The 23,839-nt window shown below is 39.2% G+C and overlaps 2 protein-coding genes across 5 annotated transcripts; both read right to left on the reverse strand.

Annotated features, from left to right (window-relative positions):
- Positions 1–408: 408 nt before the first annotated feature.
- Positions 409–22,321, reverse strand: Flz (transmembrane serine protease filzig). Of its 2 annotated transcripts, XM_077401179.1 has the most exons (9): positions 21,186–22,321; positions 10,461–10,548; positions 4,824–6,139; positions 3,765–4,703; positions 2,951–3,398; positions 2,550–2,739; positions 1,939–2,204; positions 1,523–1,677; positions 409–984 (listed from the first exon to the last, which is right to left on the reverse strand). In XM_077401179.1, the coding sequence occupies exons 1-9, from the start codon at positions 21,195–21,197 to the stop codon at positions 823–825; spliced, it is 3,576 nt and encodes a 1,191-aa protein (XP_077257305.1). In that variant the 5' UTR covers positions 21,198–22,321; the 3' UTR covers positions 409–822. The 2 variants fall into 2 exon arrangements, with proteins under 2 accessions (XP_077257305.1, XP_077257304.1); XM_077401178.1 differs by having other exon boundaries at positions 3,765–6,139.
- Positions 14,805–17,731, reverse strand: LOC143894497 (uncharacterized). Of its 3 annotated transcripts, none has more exons than XR_013256114.1 (7): positions 17,502–17,516; positions 17,252–17,427; positions 17,063–17,150; positions 16,104–16,976; positions 15,855–16,017; positions 15,617–15,775; positions 14,805–15,502 (listed from the first exon to the last, which is right to left on the reverse strand). XR_013256114.1 is itself a non-coding variant. In XM_077400812.1 (7 exons), the coding sequence occupies exons 3-4, from the start codon at positions 16,963–16,965 to the stop codon at positions 16,262–16,264; spliced, it is 624 nt and encodes a 207-aa protein (XP_077256938.1). In that variant the 5' UTR covers positions 16,966–16,976; positions 17,063–17,150; positions 17,252–17,731; the 3' UTR covers positions 14,805–15,502; positions 15,617–15,775; positions 15,855–16,017; positions 16,104–16,261. The 3 variants fall into 3 exon arrangements, 2 of the variants coding, with proteins under 2 accessions (XP_077256938.1, XP_077256939.1); XM_077400812.1 differs by having other exon boundaries at positions 16,104–16,315; positions 16,396–16,976; positions 17,252–17,731; XM_077400813.1 differs by having other exon boundaries at positions 16,104–16,315; positions 16,403–16,976; positions 17,252–17,730.
- Positions 22,322–23,839: the final 1,518 nt, after the last annotated feature.

A 23,839-nucleotide genomic window follows, 5' to 3' on the forward strand; every position in this document is an offset into this window, starting at 1 on the left:
AATTGATTTGGAGTCCATTTTTTCTTGAACTGTTTAGGAGCAAATAATTTCCAAAAGTTATTAATTATTATTAAATATAAGAAACTTTTGCTAAAGATTTTTGATAAAGAAAAGTCGGTTTCAAAGTTGGTAAAAGGAGTTCGCTATAGAGAGTATTGACGCAAATCGTGAATTATTTGTCGTTTATCTGTTTCTTCGATTGTGAAAGAAAGTTAAGGAATCGACAGGAATCTGTCCAGGTCGAGTGATAACGATTTAGGACTTCTCAGAGTCTGAACCCACTTTAATGTTGACTTAGCATAATACGTATACACACGCATAAAGACGAGTTTAAACATTGATTGATACGCATAAATGCAACATCGGGCACTGGTCGTGCACCGAGAAGCAGTGTTTTGCCGCAGACAATTCCGTGTAGAATTCTATTTCGAAATTTAAATAACTTGAGACTCAAGTTGATGTACTTGTCTCTCTTCATTCTTTTCCTTTTCTTCCTCTCTTTTTCTTTGTCTTTACCGTGTAGTAGAAGTTTGCTCGGTATAAGTTGCTGCTTATGCAAGTGTTACTTCTTGCGCTAATGGAAAACATGAAATATAACGGATGCAGAAGAGAACGGGGCGTCTCGTTATTATTCAGAAATCGATATAGCCTTCTGACATTTAAGTACGGTTACATCTGCGATTGTGTTACTGAATTGAGTTTCATACGCTATATCTCGAGGGGAAATAAATTAGGTTTTCTTTGTACATTTATACAGAATGGCATCCGGTGCCGCTCGCGTAATTACGCGAGAACGTGAGATGACGATTACGGCCCAGCTTCTCAAACTCCGGTGATGCTGTGCAGCCAGGGCTTGAAGTAAGTCGTCCTCATGTACACACCCGGTAGATACGGGGCCGCACATTTAATGCCGTGAGAAACGGTCCCGACTAGGAACCATCTGCCGTCTGGTCGTTCCATCACTAGCGGGCCACCACTGTCACCCTGAGGAAAATCATTAACTGTTGGCTATAATTGTTTGTGCAACACCTATTTTCGATATTAACGTTGCGGGATGCCAGATATTTATTGCAGCATCGGTGGCAAGCAAGTTGAACAAAAATTAATCGCCAAAGTATTGAAGATCTTTTTTTAAAACAAAAAACGAAATATTCCGCAACAAAATAATGATAAAAACAAATAAAATTAAAAATAAAAAGTAGATAAATATTATTAAGAATGCTGATATGGATAATCCATCTGCGATCGATAGAGCAATTGCTACTTAGCGTAGAATTAAAATGTAGTGTTGATAAGGGCGCGTTTGATATTTCTCTCCAGAATGAAAAATAAGACCTACAATAGGATAATGAGTAGATTACAAATGATAATACTGATATACTGATATATTGAAGCTTCGCACGTGCAACCGACAAAGTAATCGTATTATTTGCCGTAAGGCAAAGATCAAAGAGCTACCGCTAACAGCTGGAACAGTTAATAGAGCTAATGGAATACGATAGGGAGCAACTTATCCGATTACCTCGCAAGAATCCTTCTGGCCATTAGCGTATCCCGCACAGAGGAAGCTATCCAAAATCAATTTCGCATGATCGGCGGTTTGGAACATCTCCTGGCAAACCGAGTTCTCCATTATGGGCACTTGGACCTCCTGCAGCACCGACGGCACACCACCATCTGTCGAATGTAACGATACCGTTAGTGGAACCTTGACGGCGAATTGACGGCGTGAAAAGAAAGTCACAATAGAACCGCGAATAGAATTCGGGCGCGTAGGAGGCTGCGCGAGAGTCATCGTGAAAGTTGTTACTCTGCTCTCGTCACGGTAACTCGTCCCATTTCGTACTTTCTATAGTCTTGCGGGAAATTTACCGCATGAATGACATACGCAAAAGCGCTCGCAATTTATAAATTGGGTGAACGAAAATCGATACTCACTGTATTTAAGCCGGCCCCAGCCAGTGACCGTCGCCATTCGGCCGGTGAAGTCGATGCCGTCCTCCGGCATACAGATCGGGACGATGTGCTCGTCAAACTGCACCGGTGACTCCAGCTCCAGCAGCGCTAGGTCATTCTCGAATGTCGCTGCATCGTAGCCGCGGTTCACGATGACACGGCGAACGTTTTTCGTTATGCTGCGCTTCGGCTCTAATTCACCCGAAATGTCGAATTCGCCGAACACCGCGACCAAGGAAGCTAGAAATCTATAAACAATAGAATAATGCGATATTTGCATTTTTTTATTTGACATTAGTTTCTACAAAGTATCCTGTTATTTGATTCAATACCGTTCCGGTTAAGAAATTGATAAAAATTGAAATCACAAGTTTAAATATTAAATCTTTATATTTACATATTCTTTACGAAGCCAAAATAATAATAGGAGTTGAAAATTATTGCTTTAGAGAGAAAGAGGAAGAGAGAGAGAGAGAGAGAGAGAGAGAGAGAGAGAGAGATTTATATAGAGTTAATAATATGCTATAAACATAAATAAATAATTTAGATTTTATTACCTTCGGTGAAACTTAAAATGTATTTTTATAACTTACCCTGGTTGACAATGGGCTGCTGTCATCACATATTTATCAGTGATAAGTACACCTCCGCATTTATTCTTCGTGAACAAGCCGAGCCAGGTCGCCTCGCGAACCAAGACCTGCCATGGCCATTCTCCAAACTGTGCGCCTTTTCCGCCGACAATTTTTCCCGATCTCGAGACCAATGGTCTCACGCCGCATTCTGTTATCGCAATAAGTATTATGTTGACCGTAATAACAGTCGTGACGATTGCGACTAATAATACTCATTTTCGTAAAGGATTTGAAACAGAGTTATATAAGGTTTAGTGAAAAAGTAGAAAATAAACATGATTCCCCGATTTAGATGTTCGGATCTTTTATTTGTAGAAGTTTTTACAAGGACTTTGCAAACTTTTCGACTGCTCACTTACGAGTCCGAAAGTCTGGCGCGGCATCCGTTTCTGCAACGCTGCTTTCAGTCGCGTTCAGACTCTGTTCTTCCAGCGGAATCGCTTGCGTGCTGCTGGACGGCGTAGTCGTGGGTCTCCTGGTCGGTTTCGGACGTCTCGTCGTTACTTGGGGCCTTTTTGTCGTGACGTTCTGCGATGCGTTTGGTTTAGGTCTTGGAGTGGTCACTTTAGTGGGACGCGCCGGCTTCTCGGACGTCGGCGGTTTCTGGGTAGGACGAGTAGGCCTTCTCGTTGTCGCGGATGGTCTCTTCGTCGTCGCCGACGATGACGGCGACAACGGTTTAGTTGTGGGCTTTCGCGTAGGTCTTTTTGTCGTAGTGTTTCCACTGGTCGGTCTTCTCGTTACGGTAGAAGATGTTGTTGGAGTCTCTACGGTGCTATTTTGAATGTAGACCACTTCTTGTAAATTCTGAAGAAATACAAAGAATCGGGAAAGAAGAACAAATTACACAAACTCCAATATGTGTTAGAAATAAAATGTTTATCTTAAATTGTCGCTTTTTATATTATTCGAGCAAAAATAACGCATAAATTTGTAAAAACTTTCAAAAGCAAAAAGAGAATGAAGAAATTCAAGAATAACAAGCTCTCAACGTTCTAGTTGAGTATAAAAGTAATGAGACGCTAATGTAAACTGTGTTTACATCCACTCGTGACGCTCAAAGCATTGAAAGTTAAGTTTCGTTCGTGTAAAACTCAAAGCAATCTAAAATTTCGTCAAAGAGCGCGGAGCGTAAAACTCTAGCTGCATGGTAAAAACAAATTATCTTATTACCTGGAAGGTACCCTGCAGCGACTGGACGAGCTTGTCAACGAAAGCGTCCACCTTGTTCGTCAGCACATCGTCCTCGACGAATGTGGGCGTTGGTATATCGTGCTCGCTGATCAACTCGATATCCGGGTAGCCGGTGTTGTTATATGTCTCGACGATTGTCGGCTTCTCTTGTTGCGAGACCGGCATAGAGATGTTGAGATTCGGATTTCGCACTGGCGGGAAGTTGATGAGGTCGTCCGGCGCCGCAGTCTCATCATCATAAAATGCAGCGGTGGTAGCTTCGTTTACGGTATCCTTGAATATAAGACTGTTAATCGGCGTCAGATTATTGTTCGACCAAGTGACGCCGGACGTCGACGGTTTCAAATTGAACGCCGGCTTGCTCGACCACGATGAGACCGTGGTCCAGATTACGGGCCTCTTCGTGCTCGGCCGAATTTTCGTGTTTGAGGTTTCTGCCGCGATCGCCTCGGTGCTGACATCGACTATCGGTTTCGCGCTGGTGCCGTCCTTTAGGTTAACGCTAATATAGCTAGTGGAGACCACGTTGTTGTTGGCGACGTTGGAAATGACGGTGCTGATGTTGTGAGTTATGGTAGTAGACACGCTGGGCTTCTTGGTGATTAACGTAGGTCTAACGGGAGTGGTTTTAATCGAAATTGGAGCGGGTTTGGTAGTTGTAGCCGAAGGCTTTCTCGTGATAGGTTTCTGAGTAATTTGCGTGGTATAGCTCGTTCCAAGCGGGCCGAGGACTATCACCGTTGGCGCCGGAGGGTTCGTCGTAGGTCGGTTGTTGATGAAACTGCTGCTGGAAGCGCCGGAGTAGGTTTGCGTGGATGGCCGTGAACCGTATGGGCCGCTCGAGGTCGGACGATGCGACGTGTAAGTCGTCTCGGTGGGTACGAGCTCGTAGTTGTAGTACGTCGAGGAAGGTTTGGGCTGCAGGGAACCAGGTTTATAAAAACTGTACGGGAAAGTCGACGATACGGGCGTTGTAGGTCGATAATTCGAGGAACTGACTTTGACGTGGGTGGGCTTCGAGGTCTCGTCGATACTCACCCAGGCCTGAACCGGCGAAGAATTTGGAACCGGTAGAGTCACCGATACGTCCGAGTTCGGCGTAGTGTCGTTCAAGATAGAGATTATGTGATTAATGGCAATCTCCTCTTTATCGAAAACATCATCCTTTTTCTTGTTGCCCGATGGTAAATCGTATATAATGGTCGGTACCTTCACCAGATCATCTTCGATACTCGAGGAGGTCATTGGCGTAGTAACTTCGACTTTCATTGAATCCGTCGCCATTTTCGTAGACATTTTCTTCTCGATTGTGTTTGCCTTCTCGATTGTGCTTGTCGATGGCGTGCTAGGTAAATCGCTCGTAAGCTTCTGTACATTGGTGTACAGTTGAGTCACCACGGGCATATTTGTTATCACGGGTGTCGATTTGGGAGCTTGCGACGTGGACGTTAACTCCATCGTGGAAGGCTGCTCCGAGAATTTGATCCATATACTTCCACCTTGCACGTCCTCATCGATCGGCATTTCAGTGGAGGAAGGTCGGAAGATCTCCGGATTGTTGATTTCCTCAAGCATTGTGCCGTTCTCATTCAATAATATCGTCTCTGGATCGCTGTGATTGTTTTGGCTCAGTCCTTGCGAGAACAATGCCGGAAGCTGATCGACTGGATCTGCTATTTGCAGAATCTGATTGGGATTTAACAGCGTAGTGATCGGGTTCGCTGCCGGTGGATGATCTTGATGATCTTGGATATCGTTACTAGAATCTGAATGCGTCAACAATCCAGGCAATCTCAAGTCATCGATGATGTCTTGCTGACCCAGAAGAACCGGGAAGTCCTGGGCCAAGTGACTTACGTCCGCCTGTTGGGGCAATTGTGTCTTTTCGGCATTGTTCGTCGTATCGGGCGACGATAGTGTCGACGAAGAGCCTTGATTCGAACTAGAGATCTTCGTGTATATCGTTTCGCCGCCGCTCGAGACATTCGGCTTATCGCCGGTCGGCGACGTGCCGGTTTTCGTTGTCTCGCCACTCGGCGATACCGACATCCCAACCGGTGTACCGTCTGGATTCAGCAGAATAGGTATGTCAGGTACGTGGTCGATCTGATGCAGATTGAGAAGCGCCTCGGTACCGGGCGAATCATTGCCTCCGTTCGTCGAGCTCTTCGGCGGTAATTGGCAGCACGCACCGAAGAGGAAGCCGTCCATGCAGGCGCCGACGACCTCGCCGTTACGCCTTGTGCATTCGTAATTAAACATGCATATCGCCGGCTCGCTCGACTTGATGCGCGACGGCAACGACGGCCGGCACGCCTTCGGTACTATCGTGTAGCCGCCAAACAGCTTTCTGCCTAAAAGATAATTAGAAAGATCAATGCTAATTGTAAGATTTACGATTTTCCTCTTCGTTTCGTGTAGAATTAATTTGATAAATTCGAGAAAAGATTAAAAAATTAAAAAGCGCATTTTATATAAAGAGAATACACGAGATTACACGATATTTTTATACATTTGGCCGCTTATTTTACGTGCATGTACATAATATTAGAAAATTTTTGCAATTTCTGAAGCAGTAGTAAAAAGAGATAATTTTTATAAAATAAATTATTATTGTAGCGTGTTGTGAAGAAGAGGCACCCAAAGTCCGCTCCGTTTGGTATTTGGGTTGTGGAAGAGTACCGCGTTCACGTAGCTCGAGACACTGCCCCAAATTTCGGTTTACCCTTGAAGAGAAATCGAATATCGGATCGAGGATTTATTGGTTGCGATATGCAACCCGTAGTGGAGACGTTAAATAACTAAGTTTTAGCGTCGGCCAAAAATATATGGACGTCGTTTATCTTGCAACGTTTCCGTTTTAGCCGCACCGATGTTGCAATAGAACGACCGAGGCAAGAAGAGTATAAATAGATATCGCGTATAGACATTGATTCGTTTAAGAAAGGAGAACGAAAGGAAGGTTATTTCTTCAAAAAAAAAGGTATTTGCCTTCTTTCGTTAATCCCCATGATATATAGATTTGATGATAACATCTTTCCTCTTGCTTGTCTCGTTACTCTTCAGCACGCGAGAGAAAATATGAATCAGCGTCAATATTGAGTTAATGTCGGGATACGGCGAGAAAACGTCGGTTACAAGATGCACGCCCGCTTGCGCGTGTATGTTGTGTTTGCGCATACGCGGCTATCTTTTCCGGTTATGCTTAGCTGACCAAAGCATAGACGAGCAGGCATGTAGGCTCCGCCGCACGTGCCTTCTATGTAACACGCTTGCACACTGCCGATATATGATGACCTACTCCGCGATCCGTCCGCGATGCTTGTCTGGATACTCGCGGCCGGCGTTCCAGATTTTTGCTATGCGCCGACTCTCGCGTCTTACGGATCCACCTCATATTTATCAGTCTCGCTATGCTGCATTCGCTCGCCGTTTCCAAACAGCACGTGCCCAAAGAACACAAACGCCTAAAACTCGTCACAGAGTCGTCTGAAAGACGTCCTACATTTCTCGAATATCTTCTAAGATATCCTCTAGGGGTACATTCTCTCTCGGACTTTTGCGTTGTCATATATATATATAAGGAAATTTATATAAAATAAATATTAATGCGATAAATATAAAAAGTAATGAAAATAATATATATGTGTATAAAATAACAATACGAAACAAAAATTTTGAGCTATTTGCTAAACAAGGCATACGAAAATAATATTATATGTAATGACGATATCATCAATTAAGTTATGGCAGAACGAGAAAGTTTGAGTTCTTTCTCTAATTAGGAACTTGAAAAATTAAATTCATTATTTCTACGTGCCAAGACTTTGGTACGCAAATATGTTCTCGCGCAAAAATTTGCATATTTTTTGCGGCGTCTGTCACGATTGCGAGCTACTTAACTTTCTTTTCTACGCGACGCGGAAAAGAGGAAAGGACAATTTGCAATTTAGATCAGCCGCGGGATTGTGTGCATAACGTCGCGAAATACGGGTTGACTACGTGATCCGCGGAAACGCGATTATGTCCATTTTGGAGCACGTAAGGCGCGTCAGTGAATACTCTGAGCATTCTTTATGATGATAAAGTATAACAAAACGCATGTTGCTTGAATAATCATCGCGAGACGTGACGTACGTAATAGCGAGCATTAAACGTTCGTTGTTGATATTATGTATAATAGAAGTTCGCTTAAATCGGGAGAGTTTCGCATTGAATATGCACGATAACCCACAAAAGCTTCGTAGCGATTTTGTGAATTATTTATGCGAATTAAATCGAACTGCTCGAGCATTTTCTAAGATCCACGCTATGTCGTGCAGGTTTATCCAGAAATTATGCTTTATAGTAGTTTATAGAAAAAAGGGGGTTTTATATATATTAATGTAGTCAGTTTATTGATTAATAGCCGGATTGCGAGAAAATATACACCTTAGAAAATATTAAAGTGTTAAACGAGTATATAAAGATGCGCGCTCTATAAAGATGATGATACACAATTACTTGTGAGGTATGTGTTGCGTGTAATCTTCCATTTATTCTACCGTAGCGTACCACAACTATATAGAATATAAGTCGAGGACAATATATATGTCGGGGACAAATAGTAGTAATAATTAACCTTTTACGGTTAAACTTTGTAGCTCCCGCATGCATTTCCCACGCGTATTTCCGCGTTGACGTCGTACAACGCGTATTTGGAAATAGATAAGATAAAAGCAGTTAGAATAACACAGGTATCATTAATATAGGTATATATGTTGATACTATTAAAAAGTTTGTTCTTTTATATTTTATGTTATTTATATCTACGTGAATTTTTTTTCTATGATGACCTGAAGTACGTCTGACAGTAATTACTAATAATTGATATAATTAAGCTCGACAATCGTTATGAGCATTCCAAATAAATAAATAGGTATCTATTTATTATCCACTCCATATTCTAAGGTTACATTTTGTGCATTTATCGATAAATAATTCAAGAAATTTTTATTTCAATTTCCTCATTAAATCTGTCATTCTTATAATTATTTAAATTTCGCTTATTAATATAAGAAAGTTTCGACTTTTGATAGATCCCATATAGATTGATATGACAGATTGAAAGTACAGCGAGTAGGAATTTCACGCGCTGCGAGAAATGTCATTCGTTGTCATAAATTGTTATAGAGCTGTAAATGTTACCGCGAATGTCGCACGAGCCACATACTCTCTTGACACAAATCAACGCGCGAAAGTGGAGAAAGGTGAATTTCTGATATATAGGGCAAAGTCATTGCACGTACGCTAATGAGCATTAAAATGCAGTTGCACGTTTGATATATACAGGCTTGTAAGAATAATTTCGAACCGGGAGAGAGCGTCTCGGAGCGTCTTTCGGACGTGCGACATTGAAAACCTGACGTATTAGATGACATTCCAAAATTCGCCGTCAATAAAGAAGAGTGTCCTAGAATCATCGTCTCTCTTTTCAATTGCGTTTAATGCGAAGCTTGAAGTCAATCTTTTTCTTGCCAGTAGTCTCGTATGGAGAATTATCGTCTCACTTTTTAATTTCCAATATTAAATACGTTAACATTTAAATTATAATTTAATTTCTATTAAATGTAAATTTTATTTAACTTACTTCAGTTACATTAATTAAAACGATATATTTGTTTATATAGGTTTAAGTTCGAGGTTTTAGTTTCCAAAATTGTTTATTATACATATATTAAATAATTATGTTTAATAATGTGATATCACTGTCGTTAAAATAACTGCCACGTTTTGAGGTTTATTCTTCATAAATATATCGATAACATGTATAATTAAGTGAATAATATCTATATTCATAGAACAAACAATTTTATTTCTATGAATATATAGAATATGGCTGAAACGATATTGCTTCGACAACGTGTGCCGCTTGAAAGCCGTATCTCTTAAAATTTTCATATATTTCACACAAACAGACGCAAAGAAACATCTCTCTCGCGGCTTTCGAGATAACGCGCGAGGCTCTTGTAAGTAGGATGTGTCAATATTTGCCGTGCCAAAAATTCGTAAAAACGCGTTAAAACGTGAAACAGTGACGCGCGGCTTTTCTCCGACGACCCTTGACCTTCCTCTCACGCTCGCTCGGCAGAAAATCGAATTTCACCTCGTCTGCACGCTCAACGCGCGACCGGAATAAATGGCATATAGCGAAAAGCTTCCTTCTCGGCTCCACCTCTCTGTTGTTGATTTTGCTCAAAGAAAGATGGAAAGTAGAATTTGGTGTCAGTAATGACCGCCGACTTTAACGTATCATTTTGTATACGAGCCACGTTGCATGTTAATGAGAATGCAATATGCGAGAACGATTTGTAAAAGTAGAAAATCCGAGTTTGCCTCGTTTTCGCGTTACTCCGCGCATTCATTATCTTTTAACGTAGTAAAGGAAAAAGATTGAGTAAAGGAAAGATTTACCATGCGGAAAAAGATGTGTTTGAAAAATTATGCAAGTTATGTAGGTTACCTTATCTTTGCGTCAAGCAGATTACCATTTTAATTTTAATTTTTTAAATTGGTATGGAAGAGGAAGACACGTTGATAAAATACGTCCGTCAAAGTTAGGAAATGTTTAAATATATCTAGAGCCATATTTGTTAAAGTGAACATACGAATGCAAATGATATTCGACGTAATTACCTTCATTTCGAGGCGTCCAAGCGTGAGAAAAAACGCATGTGAGAGTAAGGAAGATGAACAGCAGACAGACACCTTTCTCAGCAACCATCTATAATGAAAAAATATTTTTCGAAAATATACTTATTAAAGAAAGAACATATACAATTTGTCTTGAAAGATTTAGTCGTATTAAGCAATTAAACAGATTTAAAATTAAAAAATTTATATCAAACTTAAAGATAGCTCTGCTTTAAGACAACGTTAATTTATTTATAAAGGCGGCCTTTGGCACCAGCTCAACGACGATCTTAAAGTATCACTCAGTTTTAAACATGACTTTGAGACATAAGATGTGACGCAAAAGATATGCGCTTATATCCTCAAGAAGAAGCGGATGTAAGTTACCATTTTCTTTGCAGGTACAAACTTGCTTATCCTATATCCATTAAACGTGCATTATGTTTCTCAGCTAGAAAATTTCTCCTCTCTTAGGATGACATAAATGAATTCAAGTACAAAATAAGTGACAGATAACATTTTTATACAAAAGATATTTATTTGACCATTTATATCATGCACTTCTCCCTTTTCAAGTATCAAGCAATTTATGAAGATAATATCTAATGCCGAATAGAAATAGTCCGTTTTTTATAGGTTTAATCGTTCAGCATGATTGTTTGGCAGCCATAATTTTTCAGATCTGATTACCAGATCTACATATCGGTACATATATTTGTCCCTCGTAACGGTACAAGGATATCAGCGAGGATATCAGCCTCTCGCACGTATGCTAAAAAAAAAACTGGTAGTCGTAAGATGACTCCCATCGCGTATTCTCTCAATTGATTTTATTTTGCGGAATGCTACTAATATTTTACAGCAATTTATATGCATTAAATAACATTTATTATTAAATCATTTATACCAATCTATTTCCAAAACTCAAAAGATTGAAGGGAATAATATTATAGATAACGTATAGATAATTATCATTCACACAAAATGGATATTGATTACAATACTAAAACCGACGATAATGAAGCGTGCAATATTACGTCAAATGGAATTGTAAATTAGAATAATATTAAATTAAATTTAATAATTATATGAATATATAATATTTGAAAACGAATACCACATATTTATCTTCAAATATATTCGTGCCGATATATTTTGTTGAAAATTATTTTAAAATATTTTCATTGCGAGATAAAATATGATTTATTCTCGGTTCGTGTAGCGTGTTATTTTAAATTATAGTTATTGATTCACGAATAGACGAATCCAATGTAATGTTGATAATGTAATGCTCACAATGGATATACAAAGGGTTAACCTATATTTTACAATCATGGATCAATGCTCCTTCTATATCGTATTAGGTGTATGCTTGCACACACACAAAAAAAACGCAAGCAGTATATGTATATAACTATGAGTAGCTCTATTAATAATTTTTGCAAGAAGCAAAAGGTCGAAAAAGGTTTACGGACGCCATTATAGTTTATAAAAATATAAATTTGTAGCTAATTTAATCTAGGAACAATAAGGATAAAAATAGAATTAACCGGCATTGAACGAGATAAAGATAATTCGTATTGCCAAAATTTTTAACGGAACAAGGAGCGTGTCTTTCAGTTCGTTTTGCCCCAAGTTCATATTCGAAGATTCCTCGAAATTCTACGAGATGGTATATACGCGCATCTTTTACATGCGAGTCGTCAAACGTATGAAATCAAATGGACCTATGTATCTCTTCCTTCTCGGAGAGGTTCACGTTTGCTCACAAGCAAACACGCCGCGGGCGCGCGCGTACGTGCGAGACGACGGGGCTCTGCTGCATGCGTGTATCTGCAAAATCCCGTTACAGTCAGTCACACAGGCCCGATGTACGATAGCCGCGAACGAGGCGGAGGAACGGGAACGATGTATCGGAGGAACCTGAAGGTAAAGTCGATGGAGATCTTCGGCGAAGAGCATAGAGGCCTTGATGGGCGAGACGCGAGGAGAAGAACGGAGGAGACGATGAGAAGCAAGGATACGAGCGTCGGGCGAGTCGATTTAACGCAGGTTCACCATCAAGACACTGGTGACCCAGTTACCAATTCGCCGACATTTTGTCCCATTCCCACTGCGGTCTTGTTAGCCCATTATAAAGTCCAGTGTGCAACGTGTATACCAGATATCCTCATTCATTTATGTCAAGTTAGCAGCGAACTTGCTATATATATGTATATATATATATCTGCGGATTTAGGATTTGGAATTTCTATCCAGTTTTTGGAATTCCAAATTTTTTAAATAAGTCGTTTTATTTTCGACCCAACTGGCCAATTGAAACCAAATTTTTTAACAAATTTCAAATATATCTCAAATTTTAAAAATAGCTAATGGATCAAAAAGAGACGCGACGACATCAAAACTGATGTTTATTAAGCTCGGTGCGGGGATAAATTGTAACGACGGGGATTTTACATAGCGATTGCTTGGCCAAATGATGGTTTTGACATAAGCTATGGTAATGATTTCGTCTACATATGGCCCGGTCGTGCCGCTCTGATTTTTAATGCGATCCGTTAAAGTGAACTGTTGTTCCACACAGGCATGAGAGTTGATATGACTATTAATATTCGCGCCTGTTAACCTAAAAACTACGTAACATCCGGTTTATACGACGTCGATTAAATGTACCATGATTATGCTAATTTCGTTAAATACTGGACAATTATGTTAATTACATTAAACATACCGGAGTTGTATTATGCGACTCGCATTCGCATTTTAAATTATGCCGTTTAATTCGCTTCGGTAAAATACATATCTGAAATAAATATTTTGAAACAAATTATTTACGTTAAAAATTCAATGAAACATTTTACGATACGATAATTTTATCAATCGAGAGAAAATTACAAAGATAATAACATACACTCCATTTTACTTTTACACGTGTATTAAGAACGTTTACAACGCACAAACGATCGTAATAAATTATAAGTACGTAATGACTATATTAACATAATCCACAATCCATAATATATGAGATACTCTATTTAACTATTATGTTATTAAGCGTAAGGTTAAACACACACTTCATCATGCACAGCTACCTTGATTCAGGGTCGATTGAATGATGATAACGTTGGCATATCGCGTAATAGTTGCACGTTACGCGAGTTACATCGTGAGAACGTTACCACGTTACGCTGTTAACACACAAGTGCGATCCTTTCGTACGCCCTACGTACGGCCGTGAATACGCGGAAGTCACTTTCGTTGTAAGTGTTTCGTTTTCGCGTAACATTTTCCGGTCGTTGTCGGCGATTATATACCAATCATCTCGAGAATTCAACGCATTTACTCCCAATAGCTTCCTCGCGCTTTCTGGCTTCACTTTTAGTCTCATCTTTTTTTTTATACTATATAGTATTGTTAGTTATACGCGCATATATACACATGATGTATATTTTTATTATTTATGTAAAATGTGTGATGTACATACATAAAATACACATGTATATAAGATTTCTCGTCGCTCACGTCCGCGTTTTCGTTGCTACATTTATTGATCGCCGACAGCGCAAAACCGCGACGTTGCATTCCCGCGAACATTACTTTCTGGGCTACCCAGGTAGCAAAATGATATCTAAAAGATATCTAAAAGTTAACCGAAAAAGGACTAGGATGACTTTTTAGTTGGCTAAAAAGATTCCTCTTTGACAACAAAATTGTGTCTCATGATTACTTAAACGGTACGTAATGGATATCCGTACGCTAACTGTCGATGTCCATATGCTAACTGTTTAGGCAACTTATAGCGTTTACCAAATTAGCAACATATGGTCAACTTGTATCAGTTGCCAATAGGTCAACGTAAAGTTACCGAATTGCTATACCAAAATGCTGTACAGAAATGACTGTCATTCAACAGATGTCTTATAGATGTCCAAAAAATTAACGAAATGGCATCTAAACGGCACTAATAAATGATGTCCAAAAGATATCTTATTTATGGTATATATAGGACAGGGACAGGTGAATAATAAATGATAAAAGTTTATTGTTATCTGAAATCTGGATGTACACAATATAAAGTTAATTGTATTATCTAAAATTATGAGTACACAGTTAACAATCAACTGGTATATTTTATAACATAAAATTGATATAATTATAATTAATATAATATATATTATATCAACTTTATATATTATATTATAAAATATACCAGTTGATTGTAACCTGTGTACTAAATAATTTTAGATAATACAATTAACTTTACATTGTGTACATCCATATTTCAGATAACAATAAACTTTTATCATATAGTATATAATACAATTAATATAAATCCATATTTCACACTATTATTTATATATATATATATTTGGAACTTTGATAAATATTACTTATTAAACATCCTTACATCTAGAAGCTTAATATTATTTCGCGTGGTAAATTATCGTATCGCATTTTATTCAATTAATGAGCAACATGGACATTTAGAGTAAACTTATCGCTATGAGCAGTGTTACGTGATGTGGGCGCTAACATTCGTATAACTGGACGGGCTACGGAGTAAAATGTCATTATCTCAGGCCAAATTAAGCCGCCTTCAATTCTACGACAATAATCGGACTCTTCTTAAAGTATTAATTCACTCTATTAATAAACAGAATTTGTGATGCCGTTAATCGTCAGTGACAATCATTAATAGAATCTATTAATATCTATTAATCATTAATATTATTAATATCTATCAATGTATTAATTAATTATAATTTATTTATTATTAATCACTAATCAATGTATCGTCATTAATACGCCAACAATATAATCTTAATAATAATTTATTATTATTAATAAAATCTGCGATAAACATAAATTTATATTAATTATATAACTCATTAGAAAATCTGACAATTTTTACGAATGTTAGCTCGCGTTATTATTATATTCGTGAAATAAACGATTAATTCTTAGCTAATTGGACACTATCGTGCTGATGAAGTTACGACAAAGTTACAAGTATCAAATCGCCGTGTAGTGTGAACGAGTTGTACCTATGGCAGAGATAAAGCTTGTTTATTAGCAAAGATCTGAAGCATACTTCCATTTATCGACTTTTTGTTGATGTAACAACGAGCAAAGATGAATTCGAATATATATATATCTACCAAATACAATGCTGAATCCATATCACTGATGTTGAAGATTTTGACGTTCACGACGTTTATTTTCTGCTTTTTTTCGATCGCCCCCACGGCGAAGCCACTCGGCAATTCGGTCTTCGACAGTTTTGATTTTTGTCCCTTCAAATGTGTTACGTACAACATCTGAAAAAGTAGACTATGAGACGTGGTAACTTTTTTACGGCGAAGAACTTAACAAAAGTGTTATATGCCATGTACATACCAATTATGACATATGGAAACGTGAACTTGGAGATTTTTGGTTTGTTCTCAGCTCCAAGGGTCCAAACGACTTGTTGAGTCAAATCATCCGTCATAACTACTTCCATTGCATATTTCACTGCTTTTTGAACTGATTTTCCGCCGATGTCTTGAATTTTTTTCATCTAGAAAATATCAACAATTTAAGAAACTTAATTAAATATTGACGAAACGATGTATCAGCACAGTTTCACAATACTCGTATACGTACAAATTGATCTCGCATTTGTCCATTGTCTTTGAGATCACGATCGAATCTTTGTAATTCGTTAATATCAGTGAATGGCATCTGGGGGAGAAGTGCATAATGATGACGATCTATACGCTCCACTGGGTTATCATTTCTTCGCCCTACTTCTAGCAACTCATTTAGTTTTTGTAGAATGCAATTCTCAAAATCCTTTCGTTCCTGTCTACAACCATCTGAAAAATAATATATCGATATTAATGTTAATTTGGAGAATCACAGAAATTTCCGTGTCAGAATTACGCTGCAGCAATACATTATACTTTCTCAACTGTTCCTTCAGTGCCCTCTCTAAGCCATAATGAACATAAGTGCCTCCAGCGAGAGCCTGTATATCAGTTCTGTTTGGCGTGTCACATAATGTCCTAGCATCAGACGGAAGCTCAGGATGACCAAATTTCTTTAACCCTCTCAAAAGATCGTTCACAACGGATTGAGGTATTTTGTTTTGGATTGCCCAATGAGCAAGAAAATCTTGAAGATTAGTTATACTAGTGGGACGAGTGATAGTCGATTGAGCCTGATTCTCTAACTGGATATCTGTATTAGTCAGTGTCGGTCTTTCATTAATTAGCAAATTGAGATCTTCTGCGTCATCAAAGCGTTCAAAGAAATCATCAATTTGATGACAAACGTCATCAGGAATATTAGAAGCACGAGCTGTTGGCGGTGAGCATGAGGGAGGACGAGTAGGACTAGACGCAGCATTATTTGCTGCATTTGCCAGGTAAGCGAGATCTGCTTGCACAAGGGCGCGGATTCGTCGCTTTTGCTGTTGTTGTGAGAGCTTAAGGAACGGTTTCATCCGTCTCAACGGAGGTCCCATAATGGCATAATCTATAATGTATCGCAATTAACCCTTCAACTTCAACTATTAAATATAATAAAACACGGAATAGATCAGTATTACTGTATATACTCACAACTTTTTCCAGATGTAGAGAAAAATATTATAAAAATAGTGTACGTCCCTTTACTTTATTTATTACTGCGTGTATAACTCGGTATAACCTGAAAAGTACACGTGTATTTTATATAGTCACGCTGTATGATATATGCATGTATATATATATATACTAAAAATATAAAAAAAAGCGAAAGTATATACTTACACGTTATTAATTACACACTTTTTATCAATTTGTCTCTTTCGTGATGGAATAAAATATCGCATATACGGTCGCGCGGCGCAATAAAATCTCGACTTATTCTAGATATTTCCATAATCAAGAAGACGTCGTAAAAATGATAACTTTCCTACATCGTTTTAATGACGTCAATAATGCCACTACAACATGATATCTAACTGGTAACATCTTTTGGACTACAACAGAAGGCAGAAACAGCGCTACCGATAGATACCTTTTGGACAACTTTTATGAAGATACTTTTGGATAACATTAAATTGATGATATTTCGATGCCTTAAAACAGTCATCTATCGGATAAAGTAAAATGGTGACTTTAGGATAACAGGTTTTCCTCTCCATTAAGATATCATAAAAAAGACATCATTCGGATAACAGTAAACGAGATATCGATTTAAAGGCATCCATTGGTCATCTTATGGTAAAATCATAAAGGCAACCTTAAAACGACAACTTATAGATACCTTTTTGAAATTAATGCTACCTGGGCTATCTGTTGCGGCGATCAATGGTAAACGAGTCCTCTCTCGGCATGCTTTACTGCCGGCAGAGGTGTACACGGGCTGAATCGGAAAAATGTTCGCGGGAAAACACGGCACAGGATCTCATGTTCGCCGCGAGAGTCCTACACGCCCGTCACACAGATCCTCGCCGAGAGGATTCTTCGCCAACCTCGACCTCCGGCGAGGCGCGAGTCAACAGAATCGAAAATTCTTCCGCGTTCATTGGCCGTCCGTCAATGCCGAGCTGTATCGTGAATGCGTACGGCGCCGTGCATATGCCGCGAGATATACACATGTACCAGAACCTCGGAGAAAGCTTAGTTTGATGTGATTGGATCTTGATTATTGGATCTGGGTGACCCGATTGCCTCGACGGGGTCTTCCTCGTCCTCGACAACCTGTCGTGAAGATCCTCAACGATTGATGTTACTATTAACGATCGATCATATGTGCGTGGGTGATTGATGACGTTGAAACGTCCATTAAAGCGTTAATTTAACGTTAAAGGTCACGGCGCGGCGAAGAGAAGAAAGATCAATAACCCTTATTTCAAATTCAGTTTATTTACAACTTTATTAATATAATTGGAGACCTTTATAATACCGTTAGCGTTTTTTGAACTTTGTCTTGAAAGTAATTTTACAAATAAAAGATTCTTTTTTCTCACGAGCTAAAGAAAGATTTGGACACGATTCAACCTCGTTTCCGCGATTTGTTTTTCGCGAATAAATACGATTTGAATTAATCCAACAGATCGGAACATCTTTGGCCTCTATTTTCTCTCCGCGAGTGCAAGCACGAGCGTCAATTATCGAGACGGTGATGATTAGCTAAATAATCTGAGAAAGTAGGAAACCCGTGCCATTCGAATGGAACACAGAAGTCCACGAAATGACCGCGCGAAACTAGACCTAGGACGAAGATGCAGACGGTCGCTGCTTTCACTCGATCGTTTAAGACAATTCGAGCGCGATCGTTCGTGCAAAACCGATCGATTCCTTCTGTGCTCGTTTCAACACGGAAGGCTCAATATCCGACCGCTTCGTACGAAACATCGAAAGTGATTGCCGATATTGTACGTTAACGTGCTAACATCGATAGCACGAAAAGCCGCGTAATCGTTTGCGGTTTAATCGGTGCGCGATTTTGTTACAAAGAGACTTTTTCTTTCAAAATAGAAGGTCTGTTTTTAATAGAATTTTTATATATTTAAATTTTAATGAATGAACCAGTGGTTTTACGGGTTAAAATTAGTTCATCTGCTTGTATATGTATATAATCTCACGATTCATAACTTTTAAAGCGTAATTTTATAAATATAATTTTTTACCAGATTTACTGCGTTAATTTCTATGCTAATTATAGAGTCTATTATTGAAATCAAAGAGTTTGAAATGTTTTGTAGGTATATGAAAGCCGTGAAGAGATGTTAAGATGTCCAAGTAGGAGAAAATTAGTGGGTTAATTCAATTCTTTTTCCACATATCTGCATTAGGAAAAAATTTCTGTTTGCGTATGAATTAACTTAAAAAAAATGCCGCACGTATTACGAATGCAAATTTTTTTTCTGCGAATTCACCGGTAAAAGGCATAGAAGCGTTAAATACGCGAATGAGTCTACATGATTGGAAAGAGTGACGACGAACTGTCGAAGCCTCGACAACCGTTACGACCCATCACCACATATCTAACTCAGGTATACATCGAACGTGCGTAAAAGATGTACGCGTTAGACACTGCTAAGGGTCAAGGTGAGGAATTTTTTGTCCTGTAGTCAAGGAGCATCTCGTAGGACCTTTTAAGAGTGAAAATATCTCAATCGATTTATTAATTTCACAAAACATTCGCCTATGATTTCTTTATGATCTCTTTTCTTAGATTTCGCGCGCGTGTGTGGAGCCCTTAGTTAAATTTGAGAGTATTCATATATAACAATGAATAAAAGAGGACAGTAAAAAGGACGTGTGAAGAATACAATAAGGTGGAGAAGTAAAAAGAACGTTGACGTTCTTTACTTAATTATTCTGACAACTTGGTAATTTTTTACCGAGCATAACTGTGTTTGCGGCGTACGCCAGGCTTAAGATTCGCTAGCTTTATGCGTGACCGTTGCTGTGTACCCGCGCGCGAAACTGGCAACGTAAAACTGGAAGCGTAATTCGCGCGGTGCTGACTTCTCGTGACTCAGGTGTGTGCGTTTCACGGTCGGTGCATCTCACCGCGCGTCTCGTCTGCCGGCGAACGAGGGCAGGTCCGCGCGGCATGCCATGCCAGGTCGCCGATACCTGTTACTTGCGTCATCGATTTGTGTGCCGCAGCTCTTCCTGGCAACTTTCGGCGTCTAGCTCGTGCAGACGCGTCGTGTCAGTCGCGCGCGCGTTTAATGACGCGTGGACGAAGGATACGGGAGGGAAAAAAGCTATACAAGACGAGAGATCGAAATACCACGATGCAACGGGGCATGCCGAATGGTCTTCCACGTTGTGTATCGGAATGCGTCGTTTTAACATCGAAAAAAACCCGGCTTTCTCCCGTTTCTATACGGTCAAATTACTATCCGCGTGATTACGCTGATTTACGCGCGATCCTGATGGTTTTGGCAGACGGTTCAATCCCTGGCGCCGATTTTATTGCCTCGCGTTAAACTTTCTCCCACGAAAACAAATTTATCGTAAACTGATGAGACAAATGCCGAATCATATTTTTTAAACATACATCATAAGTTTAATTCAATTTTATGAGTGATTTTGCGATGACACGTTTATGTCACATTTCAATTTTAGAACAGATGGATCGATTAACGAAGTACTCGAGCTAACAATATTAGTTAAAATTGATTTCTTTATTTAATAAAGCTGATTGTTATATGATGATCAACTATTATCAGAAATTTACCTACATGTATTCTACATATACATGATGCAGTTAAAAAATTACTGTGAGTGAACAAAAAGATTAAAAAAAAAAAATAATAATAATAATTTGAGAGTATTAAAAAGTTGATACATATTTAATGGATATGAAACCAAACCAAAAACGCGATTTATTCTACTAAGAAATTCAATATTGGATTTAAATTTTAATTGTATAAAATATGCGATTTAAATATTAAAAAAAACCTAAGATGATCTTTTACTCATTAAGTTTTTTAAGAGACACCCGTGTTGCACATATCTCCTTCTTTTTCTTTCTCATTTCCTAATAATTTATATTATTAGAGATTCAATGTAATTTACATTCTGCTAAATACAGAAATTCGTTAAAAGCTCCCGAGTCGAGTAATGCATCACGAAGATGGAGTAATTCCTCGAGTTGGCACACGAGGGAAATTATCTCGTGCTCGTTCCACCAGTCGCACCATCGATCAAACAACCCCTTAAGGGCTGAGCCACTTACCGTGCAGCGCATTAACCTTGGGTGCAACCGAGAGGGCACGTTAAGCGCGTCTCATAACGTCGTTTTAATTCCGGCAGACGACGGGTCCGCTCTTCCGGTCTGCTTCCGCGCGAGAGAGGAAACGCGACCTTGCCCTTGTCGTGGTCGGATCGTCCCTTCTGCGTGCCTTCCCGTTCGAGAGAGATCACTGATCCCTCCGATCACTTCTTCACTGAACTTGCTCTAGTCTTGCAAGTCGATTCGTCGGCATGAATCGCGCGCTACGCCTGCGATCGAATTTCGAACCGGTGCACCGACCTCGCGTGTCTCGATCCTCTCTTATCGCGCGCGTTGCACTCGTCGATCGTCAGCCTATAGGCGGCATCGGCGAAACCAGGACTCGTTCTCGCGGGACTAGCTACCGAAACCGATCGCACTTGGAAACCTTCTCTGTGACTCTTACGCGCTCGCACCAATCTATACCGCGCGATCGTCCATCCGGCTAGCAAACGGGATGGTACTTGTCTGGCCGTCGTACCTTGTGCCACGGCATGTGTTGCTGGAGTCGCATGGCTAAGTCATAAGCGGCGCCTTCGACGAAGATCGGTGGTGGTGGCCGGTCCGATGGTGGAAGTCGTTTATGGTGGTGGCAACGCAACGTTCGACGGAAGCCCGGATCAGTGAAGAAGGGGGGGGGGACCGTTTCATGGAGTACAGAAGTCGTCGAATGCGAGAGGGACTCGCGGAGGAGGAGGAGGACCATCGGGGAGAAAGACAGAGAGAGGGAACCAGGAGAAACCAAAGTGGGTCAGTGGCCAGGTCACGTGGAGAAGAACGGGGCCCAACGTGCAGGACGGCGACACACTGTCCTACTCATCCACCGGCCGCTCTTGGCCGCTCCAGGTTCTGTCTGTCCATTCAGGAAACCATTCGCTTCGCGATACCGTCGTGAAAATGAGATGCGATCCTACTCGCTACTCTTCCCGGAGAAGAGAAGGAAATCTTCGAAGGAAAAGCCAAATAAGAGCGCGATGACAGCGTATAGTCAGCTGATAACGTCGCGACAAGGCTGCGCAGTTCATCAACCGTGCTGTTCTGTGCTGCGTTAACATTTGTACTGACACTTACGATTCTCAAAAAATTGTTGCTTTACAACAAGGACAGCAAATTAAGAAAATGAATTGAAATTAAGCAATTTAGACAATACCGTTTTTAAAGACACATGTCGCTAAAAAGATGGTTACATAATATCACTATACCTATTTGATGCCGTGCGTGGAAATTTATTCTACAAGTGCTCGCTTGCAGAAACAATTAAATAAGTTTCATGCTTCTAGGGTTCGTTCTATAGAAAATACGTTTCTAACGGCGGAGTTAGAACTCTAGTTGTAACATTTGTTCTTGTCTCTCGCGAAATGATAATCGTTAAGATGTCGCTTATACAAAATGCTCCACAGATTTCCCGCATCTTGTTTCCCGCATCTCATTCAATTATTTTTCAACGAAAATTATGGGCGACAGTCTTTGCGACAAGTATAGTCGTCCATCTGATATTTCTATAATAATATCAGCAAAAGGGACTTTACGTATTTTAATTAAAAAAGGGGAGCAATGTGATATATATTGCTTTTGAGAGTGGTCTGAAAAAGATAAACGAGTTTTCCTTATTACATTAAAAAAGTTCCAGAGCACTTTGTCTTTGTCGTAACTTACAGCAATTAATTTCCTTATTAAGAAGATATAGAGCGAAGAAGCAAGTCATAATGTAAATACAATTTTTTCTGGCGTATTACAATGTTATTAGCGGTTATAAGTAAGTAATTGATACATCGGTAACATCCGTAATCCATATCGCATATATTATAAAATAATTTAAAAAAAAATTTGTTACATCATTTTGTTATATAAATATCAAATCTTTTTAATGTATATTTATCTCTCAAAAGAGTCAGTTTTAAGAATTTATGAAAATCGGATTATTCCAAATTCCATTCTAAACCGCATAAAAAGCTATTTTCTGAAGTGCTCAATTAAGTTGTTGGCAGAAAAATAACTCTTTGTCATGCATGCGGGTCTAAAATTAATCTTAAAAATGTAGCAATTAATTTTCCGCCTTCTTGCAACCAACAGTTTAATATCTCTGCAATTTTTCTCTTTGTACGCACGCGGAGATCTCACATCAGCGGCTAATAATAAACGTCCAATTTCCGGTGTCTGCGCGTCTTTGGTTTCTCTCACCGAGTAAGTGTTCCTACTTCCAGATACAAGAGGATAATTACAATAGAGTGCTGTAACGAGTTGTATTACGCGATAAATACAACTCGCATATCGCGTCTGTCGTCTGCTTGATATATAAAGTTCTGTCCTACTAATGATATTATCTCATTACCGTTAATGACATACACTTAACGGAATGCGGATTATTGGATGAAAATCCTGAATATATGTGTGTATGCGCATAATATATGTATATACAATATATATACTTTCATACGTATATACGTATATCATCGCAGTAAAATGGTTAGTAATTAACGCATTAATTATATCGTGTATTATTTCCTATTTTTCATTAAAGTAACTTTCGCAAGTATATTCGCGGAAAGGATGAGAGAAAATATGACATTCAGGCCGCGGAGAGTATAGTCTGAAGTACATTTTTATCACACGTCGCA

This window comes from Temnothorax americanus, unplaced genomic scaffold (assembly GCF_048541705.1).
Source record: "Temnothorax americanus isolate GAGA-0224 unplaced genomic scaffold, ASM4854170v1 Scaffold14, whole genome shotgun sequence".
Lineage (NCBI taxonomy): Eukaryota > Metazoa > Arthropoda > Insecta > Hymenoptera > Formicidae > Temnothorax > Temnothorax americanus.

Excerpts from the sequence above, each read along its gene's own strand:
- Flz (XM_077401178.1), bottom strand. Across the intron at positions 2,740-2,950 it reads CGCGCCAGACTTTCGGACTC|AATGCGGCGTGAGACCATTG; the intron begins GTAAGTGAGCAG and ends TTGCGATAACAG. Across the intron at positions 985-1,522 it reads GCCAGAAGGATTCTTGCGAG|GGTGACAGTGGTGGCCCGCT; the intron begins GTAATCGGATAA and ends GATTTTCCTCAG.
- LOC143894497 (XM_077400812.1), bottom strand. The coding sequence starts at position 16,965 with ATGGGACCTCCGTTGAGACGGATGAAACCGTTCCTTAAGCTCTCACAA. Across the intron at positions 16,316-16,395 it reads AACAGTTGAGAAAGTATAAT|ATGGTTGTAGACAGGAACGA; the intron begins GTATTGCTGCAG and ends ATTATTTTTCAG.